This window comes from Rissa tridactyla, chromosome 3 (assembly GCF_028500815.1).
Source record: "Rissa tridactyla isolate bRisTri1 chromosome 3, bRisTri1.patW.cur.20221130, whole genome shotgun sequence".
NCBI lineage: Eukaryota > Metazoa > Chordata > Aves > Charadriiformes > Laridae > Rissa > Rissa tridactyla.
The window spans coordinates 119,148,234-119,175,250 of NC_071468.1; the positions used below are offsets into that span (position 1 = coordinate 119,148,234).

A 27,017-nucleotide genomic window follows, 5' to 3' on the forward strand; every position below is an offset into this window, starting at 1 on the left:
CCATCTTTAGGCAGTACTACAACAGTATCTGCATCACTGCCTTTCCCAGGGCCATCTGTGATGTTCCTTGCTGATATGATTTTATAATTTCCTCTTCCTTCCCATCCTTCCAGTCTTACTTGCAGCAGGAAGACTAAAAAAAAAAAAATAATAAGGAAAATATGGTATTGTTGGATTTATAGTCAACAGTATCCTGGGAGAGGCATCTTTGGCTGCTCCACTGAAAAAGTTGCTACAAGATGATGTCATCTGGCAGTAGGCACAAAACAAGACGGGGTATTGCAGCAGCTAAAAATGACAATCTGCAATGCACCAATATTTAGGTTCCAGGGTCCTATAAAGCAGTTCCATTCAAAGAGATGCAAGTAAACACTGTCTGAGTTCTGGCTCCTTGCAAGATGCACTGTGCCTGGATTATGCACATAATTTGGTGTAACCGAAGTAGAAGAAATTACTACACCTCAACAGAAGCAGGCTGTTATGTTTGCTCCAAAAATGACTTCTCCGCTTAATGCAATGTTGCAATCCAAATGCACCTGGTTTATAAATCACTTTTTTTTTTTTTTTTTTTTAAAAATCACACTACTTTCTTCTAAACCCTTGGGAAGCGCTGATGAAAGACATATTTCTGAAACTGTTTAGCAAAATGTGAATTTGAGATTTGCTGTCTAGGAGTCTGGTGTCATAATCTCCAGAGTCAGATGTTCAGATCTTTGCAGAAAAGGCTGTTTGCATTATGGAAGCCACCTTAGTACTCAGGGCAGATCACAGAAGGCCCTTGCTGGTTCACTCACAAGCTGTGCAATATTTTTTTTTTTTTTTTTGCCTGGAGAATTGGCTCCTAAACAGCAACCATATTGGGCTTTGAAACATGCGACTGCCTCTCTAAGAAGGCCGTGAACAGCAAGTAAAAAAGTGAAGTTCCGTAAGGACAGAAGGCAGTATATAATCCTCTTGCGAGAAGGTAAACGCTAGGGCACACAGTGCACAAGCAAGGCAGATGATGTTTTGACTTAAAAAGGCAAAGCACCCAAAAATTACAGAAATATGCATAGATCAAGAATTCAGCTACCAGAATTGTTACGGCTGCCTTGGGCTTTTGATCCAGCAAATGGTATAGTAGCTTTAGATATCTCTCCTTCACCAAGTACTCGGGCTGACATTCAGGATGTGGTCCAAGCAGCAGTGCCCTATGTATAAGCTCAGATGTCCGTTCATTAGTGACTTACCACACTTCTCTGAAGGCAGAGAAGAGGCTAATAGTGCAGGCCGGCAGAGAATATCGGTCTTGCTGTTGTGAAACCTGTATGGTAGGGCAGAAGGAGCTCAGAAACAGAAGTCATGATTACATGCCACGACCTGCTTGACATGACATTCTCCACTGAGCGTTTTCAGAACTGAAAAACTCGCTCGTAGCAGAAGCGGAGCTTTCCCCAACGTACAGGGTGCGACGGAAGAATGAAGTAGCTGCGCAAGGCAGCAGAGGCATAGCTTGTGTGGTATCGCTGCAAAGCTGGTGGTCAGCAAAAGCCACAGATGAGGGTGGTGCCTGAAGACCTTCATCATGCCATGATGTGTACGAGGGAGAGGAATCACTGATGTGAAACAAGTCAAAACCAAAAGCCTCGTTTAAGCCTTCCAGCTTATCAACAAGAAAGAATATAGAGCCGATGAATGATCTCAGCAGAGACTCCGGTATCAAAGAAAGACTCAAAAAATTTGAAAGCCATCATTTGGGAGCACATCATAAGCTATAAAGCACAGGTTTATTTGGAGCATTAGCCAAGGTTGTGGACGTAAAGGAGAAGTCTTTATCCGAATTATGTGCAGGTAAAGGCCGAGTACTGATGACAAGGGGGTTCTCATGAATCAAAGTGTCCCGTCTTTCGGGCAGATCAGTAAGTTGAAAGCAATAAAATGATGCCCAAAATGTGAAGTGGATTTGGTGAAAATGGTGGGTTTACTACGCAGTGATATTTACTGTGCTAGGTGGATGCTTGTAATAAGCAAAACGGGAATGCAGTATATGGTGCTCTGTGTCTCTAGGATACTGCCTGAGCCCACAGACCGTGCAGAACACGTGAGATGTAGAAATGAGATGCAGAACATCCTTTCATGTGGTTTTTTCCTGTTAAAATAGAGTTATGGCTTAAGCGTGCCTGGCTGTGTCCTTAGCGATCTTTGATCATGTGAGCAGGCAGAAGCTCGTAGATATTCAGTTATGTTAGAGAACACAGATTAGATATACCAAGAAAATTAAATTCTCTGCATCCTTTTTCTTGAAAAAGCCACAAATAAACTTGTTTTCCCAGGAGAGAGGTTTGTACCCATGTCAGTTTTGAGTCAAATCAGCAGGGGTTTTTTAATTATTTGAAACTTAGATTACTTAAGTTCATTGGTTTTATGTAATTTTCCATTTTATTTCCTTTTTTTTTCGCTGGCAACTGTTTGATAACACGAACAGCCAGAATACTTAACAGTTCTGATGAATGACTTCCCAAGACTCAGTAGCCTGGGTGATTGCTGCCCTTGTGAGCAGGATCACTGGAACTCCCTGTGCAGGCAGCCAGTAAATCTGCAGATACGTGTTTAAGCATTAAAATGGTACACAAAACTGAGATAAATTAACTCCCACAGACCTTTTTCTTTGCTGTGCAAAATGGGAAAATGAAAGCAGCAGCCCAAATGAATGGAGCTTTTACATGTTGCGTAGCATTACTTATTATGGATTACAGAGTGAGCCCTGTTACCTGGTCAGGGAAGGTCTGTTCAATTATTTTTAAAAGTGATGTAGAATACCTCTGAGTGTCTGGGTGAATGATTATTTTAGACCAGATAACTGAATCCCTTTCGCATAAATCACAGCTTCTTTCTTCTTTGATCCAAATTTTAGGTCACTTCTTCCTTTCTTTTGTCTGGTTTGGCTGTCTGGATACTTGAATTTTATCTGATATGCTTCCCCTTCAGCATGCTCCTTATGAATTTTAACTTTTTTCTTTTCCTTTTATGTTTTATGCTTAATAGCTCCGGTATCTTTTAGCTTGGATGTAGCTAAACAATACTTGGTGTTAAATAATTGGAAAGGTGGTGGTGTTCAAGAACTCCCTGGACCTCACCGATGCTGAATTTAAATAGTTCATATTAATATCTGAAAAGAAAGCAATGTATTCTCAGTAGAATGAAACATTTCAGATGGACTTAAAGCAATTTTTTTTTTGTTTTCTAAAGCAAAGCTTACTGCATATAGTAATTTACTCATATAGGACGCTACTTTGGATGATAAAAAAAATCATACAACCTGCGATAGAGAGCTCTCTGGTCTACAGCAATTCCTGTGAGTTATGCATTGTATTCACCATCTCTGTCTTTGCTTTTACAGATGATAATATTACGTATTTTGCAGTCGACTCTCAAATTTTCCAGCTTTTCATTGCTGATGTAATACTACATTTGTTTATGTAATGCTTCACTGTTTGGTCCACTCAGCTTGTGTTGTTTTCCTCTCTGTTGTGCTATTGAGGTATTTTTGGCAATGTTTGTCTTTGTTATTTGTGTCTATGGACTGACTACTATTTCTAAACCGGCTTAATTTACAGTGTCTTTTGTTTGCAGCAGTCCTGAGTGTGAAAATACTTTTGCTTTTGGAAAAACGCGATGGTTTGTGCAATCCGTTCTCAGACTCCTGATGAAGTAAATGAGAACTTTTGTCTAAATAATGCAGGGACAAACCCTACCCCACACCAGGCACAGCTGATCCAACAAGTCCTGGGAGCAAGGATTGGGATCCAGGTCTCTGTCCATCCCACTGACCTCCCTAATTACTACTTGCTTAGTTTTCTCTTAACTTCATCATTCTTCATTTCCAGCTACCATTCAGATTCAAGTGGGAGAACAGAGGGCTACGCCATTGAGTGTTTGGTTGTCCAATGATGAGAAACACCATCAGAGAAGGTGAAGGACATGGTTTAAATTCAGGCTTGAGGTGGAGTTGAACTCGTGGTGCTTTTGGCACGTGTTACTGATAGAAAAGGTGGGCGGTAGCAGCCTCTCTACCAAGCACCCTTTAAAAAGGATGAACCTTTTTCAGACTTGTGTCTGTCCTTAAAATTGGATTCAAAGCTCTGCATCCAAAATGGGTGATGATGCTAAATTCTAGGAAGAGCTGAAAATAGAGGTGCATCCTTGGACTTATTGTGTCTTGCCAGCTGACTATAGGCTGCACCTCGCTCGGTGTACAGGCTTTCTGTATCTCACCTTCTGGAAGTGCCTCTTTGTCTCCATTGCCTCTACAAGAAACTTCTGGTTCTTGTTGTGCCTGTCACTTCGGTAAAACTCAAGGGGAAGTCACTACTAGGTGATCGTCATCTGATTCTCACCCCTTTCTCTGATATGTTTCCCCTAAAACATTATTTTGCATTCTCCTTGCTTCTTCCCTTCACTAGTCCAAGACATGAGTGGCTTGTTAAGTAGATGAAAATAGATACAGGCACTTGGAAATTCCTATTGTTCTCCAGAGAGACGACTGTCTAATGTCCAGCAGAGCAATGCCTGAGACCCATCTGTCAAGATAACAGCTGCCACTTTTTCCATAGTTCGTTTATAAGATCACTGAGATCAAAACTTAGAGATGGAAAAGACCTATTTATAATAACAAACTGCGCTGTTAATAGCTCCTTTCCACTGTGGCTCTGAAGATACTTTAAAGGCATACTGAATGAAGCCTTTCGAGATACCTAAGGCAAAGTATATTAATGAATAATATTATTGCTGGGTATGCTAGAGACTCTCTTTCTGACCTTGGTGAAACTCCAGTCATTGTTTCACAGGGAATAAAATGAAGGTGAGTTATACTTACACAGCTGTCTGGTGACAGAACCTGTTCTTTTTGACATCCAGCTTTTTGCTCTGATCACAAATCTGCGCTATTCCGTATTCTTGCAGGAGTCTGCTCTGGAGAATAGTCCCAAGTGCATCATTTAACTTAGTTTTAAATTACTGTGATCTAGGTCTTAAACTGCTACATATATTTTCGTATTTCATTAATATCAGGGGAACTGTGCCAGTTTACACCAATAAGAACCTGCAACACCAGGAACAATGAACAAAAATAGGAAACAAATGTGGCAAAAGAAGAATTTCGTAGCTACTATTATTTCAGAACGTACTCTCAGAGTTTAGAGGCAGCGTGATACTTGTGACACTGCTAGGGTCTGCCTTGGAGGATGTAAAACACTTTTTACATTGAAAACAATACTGCAAAAATACTCTTCTTTGTGAAAGCAGGTGCATTCCTCGTAGGTGGGAAGAACAAATATACATCTATAGAAAGATTTGTTCCTTTGATGAGTGTATCTCTCTCATCTATCTTTTTAAAGGACAGCCTAGAAAAATAATGGTATCCAAATAAGACATTCTTCCACCGAAGCGTTGCAGCAAATGATAAAGGCTGCTTAGCAGAATGCCGGTTTTATCTGATCTTAATGGTAGGCTGAACTTCTGACAACATAATGAGGGTTACCCAATAGATAACTTGTTAATAAACCCTTCTCAGACTTCATTCAAAGACTAGAAGTGGCTTTTATTTTCTGTTATTTCTACAGCATGTTTACTGTATGTCTTACAGTAAGTGACTAGGTAGATCTGCAGTCACGGTGTCTAACAGACCTTAGGCAACATAATCCACAGGAAAGTGTTTGGTATGCAAATCAAAACCAACTTGGTTTTAAACTGCATTTTTTTCAACAATCTTGCCTGTGATCAAGTAATTTTGGGTGGGATTAATCTCAAGTCTCTCTAGCTACCTAGAAGTCTTTGGTCTGTCCATGTCAATAGAGAGGGCGGCATCTAGATACCTGTCCTTCTCCGCTCTTGAGCAAGAGATTCGTTCCTTGAGCGAAACAGCAGTGTGTTTCACCAGATTACCCTGGAAACTGTGTGTGTTAGGCTGAAGTGAGGCCCCATGGTGGCCCCAAATTGGTGCCAGTGAAGTCATGTCTCATTTTCCCACGTGGAATTGCAGGCGAGAGGAGACGATTCCCCAGGAATTCTCCGAACGCTTGTGAACGGAGGGGATATTGCATAATGCCAGCCAGGAAGGTTATACCGCATCTCTAAAATAAGACACATTACAGGAATGTCTGACCAGTCTGGATCGAAAAGTTGGATACCCCGGATAAAAAATGTTTGAATTCTCCATTATGTATGTTTTATGTACATATGAGATCATGGCGGTGTCTGCTTCTGACTTATTTAGAGTATATGTAATGTTGGCACATTGACTGTGCCTTCTTACATGGCTCAGCCAACACCCATTTTTATAAACCATGTTTTCTTCTCTGGTTGCATCTTGTGCATCTCTCTCTCTTTTTCCAAGAATGTTTTTCTTTTTCTCCTTCTTATTTAAGAACAGAGTAGCTGCTAAGTCCTTTGCGTGGTGTTAGACGATTGCTGTGTTTGTCAAGACGAGTTTCAGTAAAACACTCCTCTGTGAAGGAGGTATAGCCATGCTATGTGTTAAGAAAGTTGGATGTGATAAAGAATGCGGTAAACAGGGGCCTGCGGGAGCGAAAGAGCATTCATTCACTAGGGATGTAGGGGGAAATATTATTTTTCAGTTCCAAATGCCCCAAAGGCCAACATACCATTTTAACGTCTTGGTGTTAAGTGGTAACATATTAAGAATATACTTTTTCATGCTCAAATTTATTGTCTGGGTACGCATAGCCTCTTAATCCAATGCCCTACTAGACATGCGTAGATTTGCCACTAGTTTAAGTGCTAGCTTAAGCCAAGGGAATCAGAAGTGTTGCACTGATAAACTAAGATTTCGAGACAGATTTTATTCAGAAGGAAATGGAGGCACATCCTGGAAGTCTAAACAGCTGAAAATCAAAGGCTGCCCAATCTGGGAACAGCTCGTCATTAAAGCACACCTAACTGCTGATGCAGTATTGTTATATTGGGTCAGGAAGGTCTTGCTTCTGCCAGATCATTCAACATTCCCCTTTCCTGAGCAGAGGAGGAATTAACTGGTAGGGAAGCTGGTTCTTTTCTCCCCAAACCCCCGTCTTGTGATCTCGGAGCCATGCTCAGGGCTTTCCCAAGTAATGTCTGAAGATCCTTTTCTGCTTCCTGTGGTGTTTTTCCATGCTCCCTGCACCCAGATCTGTATTCAGAAGCTTTGGTGACCTAACTTGGGCCCTGCTTGTGCCATAGACTCAAAACCAGCTGGTTTTCATGTTCACCTATTTCAGTGAGGTTTAGCCCCCCACTGAAGTGTGTAACTTCCCAGTGGAAGGTCATCTGCACATTCATACACATGCTACAGACTAAAATATCAAATCCATATGACCATTGCACAGACAATCATGAAATAAAAACGGGGAGGAAAGAAATACATGTGTGGGTTGTGACATAGGATGAGACTGAGAATGAAACCAAGAAGAAAAAAAAGAGCTTAGTTATACTGTCCTGTTATCTTGGTGCATTAGATGGCCAGAATTCCTTGGCCAAGCTCTGCTGCATGTGTTCAGGTGGGAAATCTTGCAAAATGTCTTTGTTGTATTACAGCCATGCTCTTGACTGCTCTTTGTGCTTCCTGGCTGGTGCCAGAGGGCAGGGACAGAAAGACCTATCCCTGTCAGGGCCATTCCCTCTCCCTCCAGAACCTCTGTTACAGGACATGGTATTTCGGGGTAGAAACGCAAGCGATGCAAAGTATTTCTGTAGTAATATATTCTCTCTAAAATGTTGCTTTAGACATCTATTGTCCTACTCATTAGCATGCCCAGATTGACCTGATTCTGCCATGCTTATTCGAATGAAATTTGCCTTATGCTGCAGAGCATGTATATTTTACAGCTGAATTTTGTAATAGTAACAGAATCAAACCTTAAAATAAAATGACTGGTTTAAGGCAACAGGATACCAGAGGAATTGTTTTGGTCTCCTTAACAGTTCATGTAGAATATGCTTATTGAGCCTCATATCTGCCTTGAAGGTAAATCTACTTTTTTTGTCTCTTTTAAAAATATGCAAATCTATAAACCCGTTAGGACAGAATAATGCCTCTCAGTAGAGTGAACCAGACAATTGCATGTAATTTGCTTGGCTGTGAAGTCACGCTAAGTGCAAGGCTCTTTCATATTGTCTTGTAGTTGTACGCAACACTGACATATAGTGCATTGTAATGCATTATTGAGTAGTTGTCTGTTGTGTCTTCATTGCACGCTGTCAGCTGCATAATAAATAATTGATTGTGTTGCTCTTACTCCGCATAAAAGATATATGAGTATATCATACATGAAGAAAATGAAGCAGCAAGGCTGCCTGTGTTGAAAAGATCAACCGTTGCTGAAGTGCGCTGCGGTAGCAGGAACTAAGAGGTGACCACCACCACTATCCATTTCCCATTTCTATACTTTCAGTCAGTGATTGTTTGTCATGGCAACAAATGGCACATTCAAATCATTGCTGTTGCCTTTTTAAACAACAACAAAAAAATTGTGGTAAAGAGCTGATATGCTGCAGAGATGCAATGCCCAGTCTCTTCAACTATTACCCCTCTAGACTGAAAATTCCCTTAAAAAGATTAATCCTTTTTTTCTTAAGTGGCTGTAAACTCTCAGAAAAATACAGTCTAAGCCAGCAAATCCTTTTTTCCTCGTAAGGCTTTGTTTGTATTAAGCAGAGGAAACATTAGCAGGGAAAAACTGAGTTTGTGTTTACAGTGGTACTAAACCTCTGTTGTTGAACCTTTCCCTTGAAGAGCCATCCTTCCTTTCCCACTTCAGTTGCCAAGGTCCCTGTCCGGGGCACGGTAAGATGGCCCACTGTTCAAACATGGCGTAGGAAATGAAAGCATCCCTCAGCTCACGTTGAACATGCTTTCTTTATTTCCATTACAACAATCATCATTTCTGATTAAAACAATTTTCATCAGTAAAATTGACGGGATGACAAATTTGTCTGGAAAAGAGTATGCTTTGGAAGTCAAATCAAGGAAATCAGAGGTATACACAACTTACAGCATGTGTTTTTGGAAGGAAGCTCATGGCCAGGTATAACTACAGATTACTGGGAGCTATTGTTACAATGAAAAAGTGAAAAACGGTGAACTGTGTTTTGAGGTAATAATGAAATGGCAAATGAAGATGTAAGAGGTGTGAGCTATCCGGCTTATGCAGATCTGGATTCTGATGAAATGATCTGGAGAGCTGAGGCATGTTAGGTCCTCTAGGCATTTCCCTGGGAAGCAGAAACACAAGGCACCAACTGTATTTGCTGAGAAAAGTGTTGCCTAGATCTCTCCATGTAACACTAAGACGTACGGGAACTGTTCTTGTTCCTGATGGGAAACCACAAGTTTTTCAGGTGTGGTAGGCGGGAGACTCAGCCACGAGCTATGAGGGAATGCCATGGAAGGTAGAGGAGTTGTCCTGCTTTACCGCAGTGTGTCAGAACTGAGTCCTGAAGTGAACTGATCTATTTTAATGTAAAGCGTGAATAACACCACTGAAATCAGTAGAGTTCTACTGGTGTAAACCAGCCTGGGATGTGATTTGTGACTTTAGGGATGTGTTTCTCCCACCACTCCTATGCGATGCTGTTGAACTCCTCTGCTTTGCTGTATCCTCCTCTATACACTGTGAAGGTGGCAATGTTGACACAAAGCCTTTTGTACTGTTTCTAGAAACTTCCCAATAATACATTTTTCAGACTAAAAGTGTTTATTAGTAATAGTTACAGGTTACAAAATGGGGGGAAAAATCAGAATTTCCAGCCTGTGTGAAAGTCTCCCAACAAACTATTGACATATTTTGACATTAGAAACAGTATATTTCAAGGAAAAAAAGAAACAGTTGAGATCAAAAACTCTTAACCCACAGCAACACTAACTGCAGTAAATGCTGCCTCTGAGAGTCCTAGGAACCAAACCGAATGACAAGTTTATAACAGCACAGATTTATTACAAGGCATAATTGGAAAGGTGATTGCATTAAAGGGCATCAAAATATAGTCCCTGTCCTGAGGAACCTCTGGTCTACGTAACATGAAACGGGATAGTGTCCTGGAAACACCTTCTGAATATCTGCCCCTCTTTCTGTTGCCAACGTAAGTTCAGAAAGTAGCTATCTCCAAGTGTATCTATTGCCTTTATGTTCTGTAGGTAACTACAAATTGAAAAATAAGGTAATGGAATACTTTGCAGGTGAATGTTGCTGTTTTTTTGAAAGTCACCTATTCAATTTATCCCCTTAATGCTTGAGAGGTAAGTGAATCCCATCATACAGGATAAAAGGAGAGCAACTAGTGAAATCAAGGGGTTTGTCCTGGATTAGGGTCTTTGTCTTCTGATTCCCAGAATGTGTCAACACTGCAAAGACAAGTAATCCAGTAAACACTGGAGCCAGTGAAGCCTGGGATGCAGTTTGGTCTACTTCATTTAGGTATGGATGGATGAGTTAACACCTCCTCACTAGGGCCCTACAGAAAGCTGGTGGTCTAGCATTTAAAATTAATGTTGTTAACTTTTTAACTTCTGTAAGTTAGTTGTTGACTGAGAATGGTAAACAATTCCAGTAGGCAATTGCAATCCTAACAACTAAATCTAGGTGGGATGAATCATTCTTGGAGATACCTCTTGTTCTCCCTTAACTGTAGAAGAGGCCTAGATGACAGGTTGAGACGCAGTTTCTACTTTTGAGATGGCTAACATTAGCAGTGGCAATTTACACATAAATTTTCTAGTTTCAGGCATGTAAACTTGACAGCTATCTATGGAGGGCCTTCGGTGTTCTCTCTCTTCATCCATCTTTTGTGTAGATAATGGTTTGGGTGTGGCTTGGGGCATGGGTTTGTTGGGACCATAGTTGTAAATTAGGTGTCCGAAAAGCTGGGCTGGCTCTGTGGATTTGTGTTACGTGGTTGGTTGAATTCCCAGCTGAACCATTCTCAGGTGAAGGAATCCTCTGGTAAAAAGGCAATTAGGCTGTGTTCCAGCTGCAGCATTCGTGTCTTTCCCTTCCTGACCTCTCCTCAGTAATACAGCTTCTCTGATAGCAAAGAAAGATTGGGCCTTTCTCTTGGTAGAAGCACTTACAGGATCTTCCTCCTGCGCAGATTTCATTACGTGCATAGCACCTGGAGGTCAGTATGAACCCTACTCCTCTGTCAAACTTGGTTGAAATTGGCTAAAAGATTCAAAAGTTGTTAGGCAAGTACAGAGAGTGTCGTTAGCCCTCTCCCCTTAGGAAACAGACTTAAATGACTTGATCTTAGCTGAGCCTGACTGACCTCGGTTACTTAATTCATGTTAAAAGAGTAGTGCAGACACACCTATGTTTTAATGAGAAACAGTAGCTTGGCTTAAACATAGACTGAAGGTTTGATTTCACTGCTGGTTTAGCCCAAATGATGTTGTATTTTTAGCAGTTTAGATGGGTCCCTAGTCATGGGTGTTAACAAAATGACTTGTCTGCTCTTTGATCTTCAGCTTCAATGGTTCAGCAGGACCCATGGTCTGAAACTTCTCCTTTTCTACAGCCACCTAACCTTGAAAACTTAGTTATTAATTAGGACGCCTTGTAGATCAGAATGTTTTAAAATCCGCACAGTATTCTGATAACTGAGTTTGTACAATTAATTATTTTAATACAACGATTGTTACCTTTTAGACTCAAGTGTAAGGTTATTATAACAAGTAAACATATAGGCATCTACATGTCAAAACTCTTATTGATTGTTCTGACTTTGCAAAACAATGTCGTCGTTCCGTTCCAGATTGTGGGGTCTTTGCTCCTTGTTGCTAGCTAGATAAATAAAGGTGCTAGCAGGCCAAAGATGGGCATCCGTCCTCGTTGAAGAATATTCACCATATCAATTTTTTCACAAAAAGAAAATCAATTGATGCACTAGCAAGAGAGAAAATAAAACATTATGCTGGTTTAGCTCCCAGGAGCCTGAATAGTCAACTCTAACTTTCAGAAATAGAGATAAAAAAGATCTAAAGTTCAGATCTAAATCCGGATCGGAACTTCTCCAGGGCACATGGGGACTCTGACTCATTTCTAAACTGGATGTGCGTTTAAAGGGCAGTCATATAAAAATGGACCCTCCTGCCAGAGCTTCGGCGAATATGGACACATCCGACTCTTTGAACCCCAGTTTGTCCTCCAAAAGCAGTCAGGGGGGTGATGACAGAGGAGGTTACATTTTGGAATTCATCACCTGATGAATTTTCAGCCGTTGCTGAAAATCGGGTATTGCTGTAAACATAGGAGAAACAGCCTGGTTTCTTCTACAAGGATTTTTTCCTATAGGCGTTCGATGGTGAAACGAGAGTCAGTTTTTATATGATATAAATATATATTAGACTAGCAAGCTCACGGGCACATAGAAACATGATTTTTAAGTGGGAAACATTGTCCAGTAGCTGTTGTCAGGATCTCTGAAGAGTTAATTCTGGTTCTGCCGCCAGTTTTATGTGTGGCATTTAGTGTACCATCAGACATTTAAGCTAAGTATTTTAATAGGATTTAGTTACAAAATGATGTAAAAACGTATGGAAGTGTTGTGGAACTTTGCATCTCAATCTGAACTTCCAGACTGAGGCTATTTTACAATAAATATCTTCTACTACCTCCTTGGGCTGCTATGAAGAATAATTAATGTTTGCATACTGCTTTGAACATGCAAAATGTAATGACAGTACTAAGTTTTAATATTAAACCTATTAAATATTGGGATTCTATAGTAGTCTCCTTCCATTTCATAGAATCGTAAGGTTTTATGATGTGTTTAAAAATAAAATTGCTGTGAGGAAAGACTGCCATTTAAATTTAAGATCAAATACTTCAAAAAAAGGATTATATGATATGCCTGAGAGTTCCCCCTGAGCTGCTTCTCCCTGCCTGCCCTCCTCCACACGCGGGCTGGTTTTCCACTTTACAAACGAACCCGTGTTTGTCTGTAACTAGAAAGCCTTGTGCAGGCGGCTGGTGCGACTTCCCAGCCTGCGAGGAGTGGGTCTGGGGATTTCACTGAGCCGATATATTCCATAATGCGTGTATATACTTGCATCAGAGCATACATGAAATACTTCACTATTACACTGTGAAAAACTTGAGGAATATTGCAAGCGCTAATGGTGAAGGTTATGAAACATACCTTGTGGGCAGGTTATTCCATAATTTTCCTCCTAAGTCCTTATACACACACACACAAGCGTCGCTGAAGTACCGACTTTGACAAATGTTGGACTTGGTCAACAGCTAATTTGCCGTAATACAGCATTTGGTTTTAATATTGATGTAAAATATCTAGGCACGGAACCCCACTGGACCAATCAAATACTGAGTACTCACTACTGCAAGTCCAGAATGCCATCACCGCCCATTTAGCTACTAAGGAATTTGGAGACATCTATGTCTGAGCTAGTTGTCTGGACTTCCCCTATATTCATTGCAAAGAAATAGGCGCTGCTAGGACGCAATTCATTATGTCCCCATGTAGATCCCTAGATTTGGTTAGATGAATTGCCCCCTGAAAGTGCATTTTTTCTCTGACTTGATTATAGAGGGAAGCAGAGTAATTAGCTCAAAAGTAGCTGGCTACATCTTAGAAACATAAAGGCTTAGAAACAAACCTTTTAGACCCTTTTAGTCTTTGTTTTTCATTCTGGCACATCTCTTGATATTTACCTTTGTTTCATAACAGACTTTTTAAGCAAGCAAAATATGCATTTTTTGTTGTTGTTGTTTGGACAATAGCTGGTGGTTTTCACTGAAAAATAAAACGTGCATCAAGCTGGTCTATTAATATAACTGTTTTAATGAAAAGAAACTACTAAGGCTGTATTTTTCATATTGGATCATAAAGGCAGTATTTTCTGAGAGCGCTGTGCTTGATAATGTTCTTCTCAACCAGAAGCTTTCTCAGATATTTGCTTATTAATTAACTTTTCTTGGTACAGCATCTTGCACAGGAGAGTCATAATATATGCCCAGAGCACTGGCATTACAGCATTAAAAAGAAAGGATTTATTCTAATATATAAATATCAGCCCAACCTTGCAATATCCAGAGTACAGCATTTTGAAAGAGCAATTACCAGGTACTTTTAAGTTGAAAGCTACATAATTATCCCCCGTTTGAAAAAAGAATGCGAATACTTAATCGGGCAGCGCCCCGGGAAGGTTTAGCCATTTGCTGTAGAATCTGAGCTTGTGTTCGTAATATATGGCTTGAAACAGCGTTGTGCCCATCAAAAGGAATGAGTGAGGTGTTCTGGGACTGTCTCTTGTGGCTGAATGAAAATATAAAGAACGAGGGTAGTAGAGTATTCGTATAAATGTCCTCGCTATTTTCATATTTTTGAATGCAGAGTCTTTTCTGTTCTTTCTGTACGAGGAGGAGACACACGCAGGTGTAACGTTGTGTAGAAGTTGCCCGTGCGTGCTGCGGAATGGCCACATTCATGTAGCGCACGTTACTCTAGTACTCCGGAGTAAATCAAGGAGGGAAAGAAAACAGTCCAAGGTACAAATATTCCTTCTAGGTATTCTGGTGTAAATTTGCGGGAACAAGTCAGAGGAACTGCTCTGTACTTGCAGGCATTAAACTGGCAGCAAATGTGGCTCAAGAGTTCCCAAACCTGAATCTACATCCCCACCTGGAAAGCTCCTGTTGCCTGAGCTTTGGGCCACACATAGGAACAACCCCCTGTTTACCCAACATGTGCTCCGCAAGGGCTATTCCCTTTACTTAGTTACGCTGTTAAAAAAATACCTTAAAATAAATGGTAGGTATTTAACGAGAAGTAAACCCAGACAAATTTATGATAAATTTGGTTTCTTGGCCTGTAGGCTTGTTTTAGGGAGCTTTTTTGTGTTTAGGAGCAGGCCTGGATCAGGCACCTGCGTTGGGATTCTCTCTTCTGCTGCTTCCCGCTTGTTCCTTGCCTTGGAGCTGGGAAGCGCCACTGTGCGAGCAACAGCTCTTCTGTATGTCTGTGCAATGTTTGGTACGGTATGAGTTATAACCTATTGCATTAAGAATAATAAGATAAATAGATTTCCGTTTTCGAGCCTAAATTACTAGAAGGCAAAGGTAACAATAGGGTACCCCTGTGTTTGACTCTCCCGCCTTACCCGTTTTGGATGAGGCTTCAAAGTGAAAATGGAAATGAGCAGCTGATGTGACCAAGGCATTAATTTTTCACTCCTTCCCTCCCCTCCAGCACTTAAATTTAGATGTAGCTCAGATTGAAACTGTGTGTCTTGTTTTGGCAGGAATGTTACAGAACGGAAAGAAGTTTGATTCCTCCAGAGACAGAAACAAGCCTTTCAGGTTCAAGATTGGCAGGCAAGAAGTCATTAAAGGATTCGAAGAAGGTGTTACACAGGTAACAAGAAATGATTCTGGCGGAAGTTCAAGCCAGCTGAAGGGTGTGTGGGCACAGCAATGTCCGGTGCAATGGTGACAGGACCAAGTGGAAATCATAATGGAGGGTACGGAGTGATTTTCTGAAAGCACAGTCCGTTCAAGCACAGCATTTGCTGTACCTCTCCTCCCTCCATCCAGGGACATCCCCTACCCATGAGGCTTTCCACGTGGTATGCATTTGGGAGGGGAGAGGTGAAGTCCCCTCCCCTGGTGCCAATGTGCCACATAAGCCCAGTCCCTTTCCCACGGGCAGCTCCACGAATAGACAACAGTGGCCTCTCAAATGTTCCAGGTGGCAGCGTTTTGTGGAGCGGCCTCTATTCAGCTACTCCATAAAAGCCCAAGCTGCCTCGTTTGATGACATCCATGACTGAGCTACAGGTTTTGACCCTTATTGAATAAGGTACCAAACTACACTGTTAAATTTTTATGGCTTCAGGCTCCCAGCTACAAAACTTAACATTCACTGACCAACCCTATGCTGAGAAAAAGGAAACTGCCCTCCCATTAATTTAAGTGCCAACACAGTAAAAACCTAAAAGAGCCACACGCTTCAATTCATTGCCAACTCCTGCTTCTTGTCAAACTTTGCAGTGTTGTGAGGGCCCGCTATGTGAAGAGTGTGATCAGGCTGCTCGAGCGCAAGAATGAATGAGATCAGGGTGCAAAGTCCTTGTGACTCCCTGTTTCGGGGTCCTAGAGCTCAGTGCAGGAGGAAACTGCTCAAATATTATTACAGGAACAACTGTAATAGGAACAACTTCTGCTTAAATAGAGAGAAGGGAAGAACGCAAAATCATAGAATCATAGAATGGTTTGGGTTGGAAGGGACCTTAAAGATCATCCAGTTCCAACCCCCTGCCATGGGCAGGGACACCTCCCACTAGACCAGGCTGCTCCAAGCCCCATCCAGCCTGGCCTTGGACACCTCCAGGGATGGGGCATCCACAGCTTCTCTGGGCAACCTGAGTGGATTGAGAAACAATCCACTGAGGAATGATGCAACCATGCTTTTCCAGAGAGGGATGAAAGAGAAAATGGTTTCCAGCCCCATGGAGAAAGCAATGCAAGCATTCCCTTCTCTCCAGCCAGAGAAGCAGCGCATTTGAGGAATCCTAGACTCTGAAAAATACCCACCTTCCTCTCAAGGATTTGAGTTGGACTCTGTATTATTTGCTTTGCAGTAAGGCTGAAGAGGAGCTCAGGGCCCCAATGTGCCGTAGAAACCAGAAGCCAGTGCAGATAAAGCAGTGGCAACAAGGGCTGGGTGAATCAGTTTGTCCCTCACTTGACTGCTCCCGCTCCCTGACTCCTGTCCCTTAATTAATAAGTGGCTGAAAGCTGTTGCAGTAATCGGCGTGGCAACACGCTGCCCTCCTGCTCCTCCTAGTGGATCGCTGTCTGAAGACCAGCTTGTGGCTGTCTCCTTCCACCCCAGGCTTTTGAGAGGGCTGGGGAGTGGGATTGACACAGAGCACTTGGGAAAAGCCGGTTCACTGTGTCTAGCATGCAGAGTTTTCAAACCTTGGTTTAATGACTGTCAGGTGTCAGCAGCGGCTGCATTTCTTTGCTCAGCTTCTCACAGTTCCAGGTTGGCCCATGCCTAAAAGCCGTGCGTGACGTACCAGCTCTCTGGCTTGCAGGGACCCGTCGGAGCAGGACCCAGCTTGCCCCACGCAAACCCCTGCAGGGACCAGGGGACGTCATCTTCTCCTACACCCTTAGCCTCATGGTACAAACACTCCCAGAACGTAGGAAAGGTCATATTCACGTTTTTCTTCTACCTGAAGTGATCAAAGCTCTAGCTTTGGCATATTTTATGGGACCTGAGAAAAATTCAACAGGAGATACTGCGTAATCGGTAGTCCCGTGATGTGTCTGATCTTGGGAGAGAGGTCTGAGTTAAAATCACTTCTTCAAATCGGGGGCTGTTTCTTGGCCAATGAATATTCAGCCCCCAGCGTGTGGTGAAGAGCAGTTTGAGAGTGCTCCACCCCAAAAATACTCTGTTCGAAGAGCGGGGATTTGAATCTTGATACCCCAAAACTCAATGAGCACTGTTACCTCCAGAGCTAGTCTGGAGTGAGAGAAATCAGCATTCTGGTCCACCCCAGAGGCAAGGGCTCTCTGCTGGAATAAGCAGCACCTGAGGTGAGACGTCTGCCCTCGGGCTTGGGCTGAGTTTAGGCAAATTAAGTACCTCTGTTTTTAAGTGGGATTGCATCAGTGTTTGCTTTGCACCTGCTCAACAGCAGAAAGTTGGGTGCCTGCAGCATTACTGTTTGAGCAATGGTTTTGAAGTCGTCCCTGGTGCTGGCTGAAGAAGGGAAAATGTTGCTGAATGCTTTTCAGGAGCTGAGCCCCAGTGCATTTCGGCACTGGTCTCTCACGAACACAAAGCTCTGTCCCTATCTCTTACTGAGAGCCTTTTCCTAACTCCCGTTGATGGTGTTACAAGTACCCTGCGCTCCGCAGAAGGCACGCACACCTCCTACAGCTGGCTGCAGCGCAGGCAGGGTGGACCAGACAACGTGTTAAAAAGCCTTTGTGTGACTCCCAGACTGGCTCTGGCGACTTAAAGAACTGTGAGAAGCCAGAGGAGTCAGACCGACGCCTGAGCTCTTTGTGGCAGCTTCAGCTGTCTTCAAGAGCTGAAAGTTTACCCTAATAGTTCCAACTCTCCTTCTTTAAATCTGTCGCGTAGTGATTTGTTCTTTGTTTTCCTCCTACTACCGTTTGGTTTTTTTTGTCTTCCTTTTCCTTTCTCCAACATCCAAAACCCAGATGAGCTTAGGACAAAGAGCAAAGCTGACCTGCACACCTGAGATGGCCTATGGAGCCACAGGCCACCCTGGGGTCATCCCTCCCAACGCTACCCTCCTCTTTGACGTGGAGCTTCTCAGGTTAGAGTGAATCTTCTCCAGGGAGGTGGCTGGAGACATCTGTTAATAACCATCCGTTCCTTCTCGCCTTGTCAGCAGCGGGAGAAATCTTCACTGGAATCCCAATCTTCCCTGCTCACGCTGTCCTGTCAATAGCGCCTGCCGTGCGGTTTCTTCCTTACGCCTTCCTTCTCTTTTTTAACTTCGTGGTGTCCGTATTTGCCTTTTATTAGAAGCTTTGCTTTGGGAAAAATATCTACCGTTGTAACATTTTCAAGTTGTACATTTTATTTAATTTGCATGTAAGAAGAATTCACAGTGACGATTGAAAATATATATAAATATAAATACATATATATATTCCTTATTGAAAAACCACTGCCTTACTGTACACTTAAACCAAGAAAAAAAAAAAAACAAACACAAAAGGTGCTCAAAAAAAAATAAAAATCCAATGTACGCCTTGTACATGAACGGGCATTAGCCAACCAGAGTTACCTGCGCTGCCACTTTCCTCAACTTGTACGTTCTGCTTGCTGCTGTTTTAAAAAATACTGTCTCATTTACGAATTAAAAGTATATATATAAAACAATAAAATCTTGATACTTTACAGTTTCCGTTCCCTGTTTTTCTGCTTTCCTCTGGCCACTGGAATTCTCTTTGGTGCCCAAGAAGTTCTTCAAACAATCATCAACCCATTTTTTTGGTTAATTATTTGTCTTCTTATATGAAATACACATAATATATAATATGCGTAGCATCATAGGCTAAAGAAGAGCAGAATTTTGCGCATCCACCTCACAAAACAGTCTGGACTGTGGGATGATGTGGCCACAAACACACCGGGGTTTTTTTAGGCTGCGTTTCCTGACGCTGTTCACAAAGCCTGCAAACGTCCTTTGTGCACTGGGCTCCTGGCACTCCAGACTGAGCGATATTTATTTCATCTGATGGTTATAGGAATTCGCGAAATGCTGGTTCCTCCCCTGGAGACAGAGAGATGCGTAGACTGTCGTTTACCTAGTTTTAGCAGCAGGACCTGAGCAGCGAAGCCGCCTCTGTGCTGCTGTTTTCCTTTGCCTAAATTTGATTGCTCAGATTTTGGCTCGCTTTTGCCCTTTGCTGCAGAAAAAAAGAGCATCATTGGGTCACGATGTTATTTTTCTTTGACTATAAACTATTTGCATAGTTTTCAACTAATGAATTTTTTTTTGATGACAGTATTTCAAACAGTTGTTATTTTTTTGTGTGAGTAGGAGAGCACAGCCAGCAGGAGCAGACGGACCACAAAGCTGTGGAGGTGTCTCCAGGTGACACCTCCTGGAGAGGAGAGAGAAAAGGAGCCCAGACAAGCAAGACGGGCAATCTGGCCAGTGACTACAGCTCGCCCTCCTCTTTCTCTAGATGTTCATTTTACCCACAGAGCTGCATTTGAGGTTGTTAATTAATAAGCCCATAAACCCCATCTCTTACAGACTGTTACTCACCGAGGGCTGGGGGGGAGTAAATTTTTTTCTTGTCCCCTTCTCCATAAAGAAACAAAAGGCCTTTCAGGACCATTTTTGGTGGAAATCTAGGCTCGCTGCAGCAGCTAGGTTACGCATCCACATTGCACTAATAGTTCTTTTATTTTGGACAGGCTAATTTCCTGATAACAAATGGGAAATTCGGCCTGCCAGGGCTTGATAACTCAAATTCTTTGTAAAGGTCTTGGTCTCCTCGGCCACTGCCCTGGCCCGTGTCACTGGGCTGGATTTGAGCACCGAGTCACTGATGGCAGGCCGCGTTGCAGCAGTTGCAGGTGTGAGCTGCTGTGGGTGCCTGGGTTAATGTCACATAGCCCTGTCCCACCCCTCACACACAGGTCGACTCAGCACACTGGTCTGAAGCTGCTCCTGCCCATGGCCCAGTTAATTTAGTTGCTCATTAAAAAAAAAAAGAAAAGAAAGAAAACCATAAAATATTTGGTTTGGGACTTTTCCTGACTGCCAGGAAAGCGACCAGCGCTGTGGACTGACGCAGCGTAGCTGGAGCGGCCGCACATCCCCTCCATCATCTCTGGGCCCTGCTGTTGGCTGTTGCCGTGCCCAGAGCAACAGGCAGGACATCGCTCTGCCCTTCCGCTGCTGCCGGTGTCTCCGCGGTGACAAACACCTTCCCACGGGGCTGCAAGAGCTGATCATGCTCACTCTCGTCGCCTCTGTCTGCTCTGCACCTCCCTTTGCCCTCAGCAGCACAGCCCCGCCATCACCGAGTCTGTAAAATCCTTATTACAGCTGGTTGACGAAGCTCTCGCTCTCTCTCATCGCCCCTTCTCTGCAGAGACCTTTGTTGGAAGCAGCGGTTATTACATTTTTCATGCCAATTTCATTTGAAAAAAAAAAAAAATCTGAAAGGAAAACTAATTGTGCTTTGTGATACTTAGGGAAATTAAGTCTTCAAGGAAATGCAATCTTCAGCTCTTTATTTGACTGCAAATGCGTTAATTTATTTAATTGTATCATCGATCAACACAGTACATATAATTATTACCACTATATAATGGATTGGAAAAAATTTACCATCATTGCCTGTGTAATCAGATATGCTCTTGTTACTAATTTCTAAGCAGCATCAATGGAAAAAAAAAAAAAATGACCTTCCAGGCTTAATTTCATGCCCTACTTCCTGAAAAATTAAATGGGAAGTGAGCACACACAAAAACCAGCACAGATGCAGAGTACGAGGCTGGTAACATCTGCCTTATTTGCTGCCCCCTCTGCCATTCATACACCCGAACTCATTTCCCTGTCCTTTGATATTACATTTCAAACAAAATCTTGAGCAGACCTCATCAAAACAATCCTCCGGGCATTCGATTTCCATTCCCTCTGTCGTGCAGGTACAAATTATTATTTCATTTTACATGTGCAGGGACATTGAAAGCCCTTAACAGGCACTAGAAGAAGTAGTATGAAATGGAATATTTAATGAAAGGCAGCAGCTGAGCTCTCAGAGAAATCAAAAGCTGCTGATCTTGAGGATTCAATGAAGGAATTTTTATTAATCTTATTACCCTAAAGAATTGCTTTTTATATGTGTTTTTCAAACAGCATCGAATCCTCATCAAAACAGACACTGCAGTGCAAGCACCGTGCTCTCCGCTGTTGACAGAAGCAATGCGATATTTGCATACGATTTTAAACAAGGCTGGCAGCACGTGGCACCATTAGCAGTACCGTGGTAGTTTATTATCACTATCTATTATTCTTTATTACAAGCATAAATCCAGCCTGGTAACAAGCACCTCCAGTTCCTGTTACAGGGAGGGGGCTTTTAAGCGCCCAGCAACTGCTCTAAGTGGCCGCAGTTATCCTCGTGTTCGGCACATGTATACATGGCATAAATATACAAGGAATATATATGGGAGGGGGGGAGTTTGTAACCTTTAAAAAGCTATGGATGCTCACAGAGAAGTAAGCCCTCCAGTAGGATTCCGTTAGTTTAAACATTTTTAAGGCAAGCTCATTTTTGCCTGAGGAACTTTGGTTTGTATTAATCTGATGGGCAAGACCTGAAGCCCAAGCCGGCCTCGGAGCAGTAACTGCTCACCAAGGAACGACGACAGCCCATCCCAGCCCCCCTGTATTTAATGTCTGTGCATCACAGCTGCATCCGACAGCTGGGCACGAGCACCCACGGCTGGGCACCCTTCCGCAGGGTGCTGAACCCCTCAACATTCCCACACACCCGGGGACGGACGCTCTACAGATTCTCACCTGCATCACAGACGTGCGGGTGACGAATGACTTCCTTTCTAAAAGGAAAGGTTACCTGCAGAAGCAGCACAGTGTAAAGCCAGCCTTGAAGAAAAAAAAAAAAAGAGCAAAACTACGTAGACACACATTTATTTTTTTACTAAAAGGGCACAAGAACAGCATGGTTTTTTTAACTGACAGATTTCAACAAAAAAATTTAAGGATAAGAAAAATGGAAATGTTCCTTTATGACAGTATAAGACACTGAAAAAAAAAGTTTAACTTAAATTACAAATCCTCGGGCCAACTATGTTTGCATCTGGCCACGTCCTGCACTGGCTGGAAGTTGTCTGGTCAGGGAGTTAAACAGAAATCCAAGCAAATAAATCCTCCCGAGAGGCAGGATACTGACAACGTTCACAGGACTTCCAGCTGGGTCAGAACACAGGTGGAGGTTATTCTTCTCCACTTCTAAAATATACTGGTTATGCACACTCTCTATCGCACTGATTTTTATTCACAGGACATGAGTGCTGAAAAAAAGAGCAAAATAATTACAATGTTTTCCTTTTCCTCCGCTGGATACTATAAAATTTATGTACATGAAATATACTACAGTCCAAACACACCAAGTAGGAAACAATCACACTACAGGTGTCTAAAATTCCCACCATCATCTACTCTCTCATTTTGGTCGGGTGTTCTCTACTTGAGAGGCGTGAAGCGCATTCCTGTCACTCCTACTAACCTCAGTACAGACCTGGCACGCGGAATAAAGATCTCGTATACCGTTAAGTGAGCCCTGCAGCAACGCACTGTTACAGGAAGATTATTTCACAGCAGCTTATCTCTTTATCTCCATCACCGGGAACAAGGTACTTTGAAGTCATCTAAGGAGTTGGATCATTAAAAGGCCATTAATTTTCCACAGTCTGTAAAAGAAACTTTGTTCCAAGCATGGATTTGGGCTTGCTTGCTTTCTAGTAAGAAGTAGCCAAACAATCACATAATGGAGTTTGGCTCCTTCAAACATTCCTAGAGGGAGAAAGGCGCAATAAACTGTGTACAATATATACAGGTGTGATGAACTATCAAACCATACTTTTTTTAAAAAGCACAACAATCCCTGTGGCCGGGAGACTAGTTGCAATACTCCATTTTCAGAAAGTTGCAAGTGAAATGTACCTCCACGCAAAGAGCCCCCTGAGCTCTTTGGAGGAACTGTCTGGACGCTGAAGATCCGCCCTGGAGACTGGGCAGAACTTCAGGAGGTGTAAAACACTTAACGGGCTCGGTCCCATCTTGAAAGGTCCTGGCAGAAAGGGGACTGTGGTTCTGCAGCATCTACCAGGCCACTCTTACAACACGGAGAAGTCACGTCCACTTAGGGGCATTTAATCTTGAAGCAGATCTTCCGATGTTTTACATTTTAATTCTAATGTGAAGATCTAAAGATTCAAATTACAGCTTATCAAATTTAAAAAAATAAAAAGTTATACTTCACTGAGGATTCCTATATTTAGATCAAGAACTCAATGGCAGGGCTTGGAAACAATTTTCCAAAAACATCAGTTTATTTTGGTGGGTCTGTATTAATTCCATATTTTTCCTTGAGAAGCTTAAGCTGTTCCTCTTTCTTCTTTGTGTCCATCTTCTGGAATGCCTGTAATTAGGAAAATAAGATGAGATTTTTTTTTTGTTCTCACATCTTTTATGACATGTTATTTCCCAGTAACTGCAACCAACATCACTATGAGCTACATCAACATCGCCCACAAACAGCGTTGCTCAATTCTTGACCTCGGAGGATGCCACAGCACCCGGATACCGTCCGTAACAGGCAGAACATCAAGACTTAGAGACTCTTCACACCCTGTTACAGCTGTGCAGTTTAAAGGCCCCTGCTTCCTCTTCTGCAAACTACACTCACCAGAAACGTATTTTTCACACCCTCGGTCCAAAGGTACTTTTTTTGCACACAAATCACCAAGTCTAGATGAAATCCTGACAATTTATCCCATTCATTCCATCTGCCAGTTTGGCTTTATTTCTTAAAAACATCCAAGCAACTATCTTTTCAAATGTTTGGTTTTTTGGGGTTTTTTTTGTGTGCTAGCTGTGTCCACAGGTAGCTTACAAAACCCCAAATGTACATACCCTGTTTGCATTGTAGTACAAAACGACGAGGTATCTGTTGCACACATTGAATCCCGACAGGTGATCACAGGCGTTTTTGGCATCAAAGATGTCTTCATAGACCACGTAGGCTGTTCCTCTAGTTTCAGGAGTGTTTCCACTGCAGGCAACATCGATTTTAATGTTAAACAAAATATACAAGAAATAGTTCTATTAGTCTTCAGCAATGACTGAGATTAGGTTAACTAAAGCAACTTCACCAAAAAACAATGTATTGTTATTTTTTTCCTAGATATTAAAACACATCCCTGCTTTCCCCACCTATCTCCACTTACAGTTCAGAGTCAGAGATGGCAGGAAAATGTGACAGAGGCACATGCTGCATTATGCCCCTTAAGGGAAGTTCACCTCTCCACAACAACTATCCAAAGCTGTTGCTGTCAGGGGTTGTCATATTTCTGGAAATCCTTTAAGTTTTTATTACAGCGATTAGCTTGTTTAATTTAATATTAGAAAGCCAGGCTGTCAGTTAATGGCTGTCTGGATCAGATGTCTCTCTGGGATGGAATACGGCTCTGGGCACATCACAAAGCCAATTTGAGAGAGTCAGAACAGCCCCACTGGTGCAAGACCACGTCAAATGCACAGCCATCGCCTGTCAAACCATCAATTCACCTTCCTTTGCCTGAGGGACAGGAGACTGTCTGGGCACATAACGCTAACGAGCCCAGAGAGATTGCAGAGTGTACGAGTCCAAAAGATCTCAGCTAAAAGATAGTTAACAGCGAACTTAATAATCAGAAGAACTGTCTCCAAGGCACTTGCATCTAAGAAGAGAACTCCTGAGGACAAATGGTATCACACACATCCACACCGGGATGCGTACAAAAATGAAGAGGAGAATACGATAAAAACTGCACAAAGCACAGAAGTCATTATAAAAGCAGTTCCATGTTATGCCTTGTCTCGTGACAAAGTTAGGATTTCTGAGGAAAACAACGCGAATCAGTAGTTCTGCATGATCTGTGGGAAGGCTGCCGGCAGCTCCCTGTTGGACACGTACGCCAGCGTGTCACTCTGATGGAAAGTTCCCCTGGTATGCCTTAATCCTTTATGTCCCACTGTCGCGCTGTTCCAACCTATCCATTTTCAGAAACCTTAAATATTAGTCCTCCTTTATGCTTATTAGTGAAGAATTTCACCTATTTAGCCAAGCAGTAAGTTCATGCTGTCCCTTGCTCCTTAACCACTTCTCTGGTCATTTCTGTTGCCCTTCCCTGTACAAGACGGATCTCACTGGCTCCATGTTCCAACGCAGCACCAGCAGTACGTACCCCCTGTCTTTGTTTGTTTAGTGAAGGCAATTCTATATATAAGACTCCTTTATTCTATACACTGAACAATCATTTTTCATCACTACAGCTCTGGAATGAGCACTTCTATTTGGGGTAATAAAGTTCAGTCTCTTTAACTGTCTACATATTTACATCCTGCATAGTTAAAACAATTAAACATGTTTCGTATTAACTACCCACCCCAGTCTCAGAGCACAGGGAGATGAAGGTTGATACAAACGACAAAAATACATTCTCCTCTAATCTGATCAGCAACCTAGTTGAGAACTCAGAGATATTGCAGGTTATTTTGCCAACGTCTGGGTAAAAGCGGTACAAAAAAACCCGTATCAAATATAAACTACATTTCCATCTGACTACGTGTCCATCTGACACACAGGGAGCCGTTTCTCATATTTGTTTCTGACAGGTCCAGCAGCAATAGTAACATCTCTATTTTCCCACTAATTAAGTATCTAATACTCATTAAACAGGAAAACTGTCTGTATTCAGCCTTTGCCTTCCTTACTTTTACCTTAAGGCAAAAAGTTAGCTGTATTTAAGATTTACTTAAGAAAGTAGGCCTCGTATTTTTACCAATTTACTTAAGTTCATATGAAATTGAAGCTTTTTCACCCTACCTACCAGCAATGCTATTTTCTAACAAATTCACACGTAAGAGAAATATCATCACATCCATCTCTGGCACACAGGGATACTGCTAAAGTGCTTTTAACTTTTTCAGCTGTGAAATCCAGTTGCTCCCTACTGCAATAGGAATACTGAAACATAACACATACACTAAAGCACATAAAATAATTAACTTTTCAAAGAAAGCTAAAGTACTTACACTCTGATTTGTCGAATAGGCCCGTATTTCCCAAAAATATCATACATTTCCTCCGCCGTGATTTTATAGGGCAGGTTCCTAATATACAGGATCCGATTGACTTCTGGCGGCAGCCGAATCTGATGCAGAAACAACATACGACATGTTAGACCTAGAGCATTCACTTCAAACCTTAAAAGCAGCGATCTACGTGCTAATTCTCGGGGCTAACATCACTGAGAGAGTCCGCGTGGTTCGCTGGTCCTTTTTTAACCTCCACAGCTACAAACGTGACGTCCTTTTGTCAACCAAGAGGCCTGCCTGGAGGGGGACGGGCTCCCTTGGCCAGGGACGCAGAAGGAGGCCAGGCCGGGCGGGAAGGCCTGCCCTCAGACCCGGGCCGGGGGACGGCTCCTCACCGCCCCAGAAGGCCGAGGCGGGCCGGGGAGGGGGCAGGGAAGCACACTCACATTGGCTCGCTTGGCCGCTTGCATCGCCATGGTGCCGGCCGGAGGAAGGGGGCTGCCGCCTGGGAGAGAAACACCAGCTGGGCCGAGGCCTACTTCGCCGCGCCACTCGCCTCAGCGGGGGACCCGGATGTTGTCCCAACCTGCCCCGCGCCGGAAGCCGCCGCACGGCACGCGCTGCGCCCTGC

At 42.7% G+C, this 27,017-nt stretch overlaps 2 protein-coding genes across 2 annotated transcripts in view; one reads left to right on the plus strand and one right to left on the minus strand.

Annotated features, from left to right (window-relative positions):
- Positions 1-18,936, plus strand: part of FKBP1B (FKBP prolyl isomerase 1B) — a 46,263-nt gene extending 27,327 nt beyond the window's left edge. Inside the window, exons 3-4 of the mRNA XM_054196110.1 lie at positions 15,290-15,402; positions 18,228-18,936. Of these exons, the coding sequence (XP_054052085.1) occupies positions 15,290-15,402; positions 18,228-18,356 (242 nt within the window). The 3' untranslated portion in view covers positions 18,357-18,936. The remainder of the gene's footprint in view (positions 1-15,289; positions 15,403-18,227) is intronic.
- A 3,261-nt stretch (positions 18,937-22,197) lies between these two features.
- On the minus strand, positions 22,198-26,993 carry SF3B6 (splicing factor 3b subunit 6). Its single transcript, XM_054196109.1, has 4 exons — positions 26,833-26,993; positions 26,384-26,502; positions 24,221-24,359; positions 22,198-23,726 (listed from the first exon to the last, which is right to left on the minus strand). The coding sequence occupies exons 1-4, from the start codon at positions 26,860-26,862 to the stop codon at positions 23,637-23,639; spliced, it is 378 nt and encodes a 125-aa protein (XP_054052084.1). The 5' UTR covers positions 26,863-26,993; the 3' UTR covers positions 22,198-23,636.
- Between the last annotated feature and the right edge of the window lie 24 nt (positions 26,994-27,017).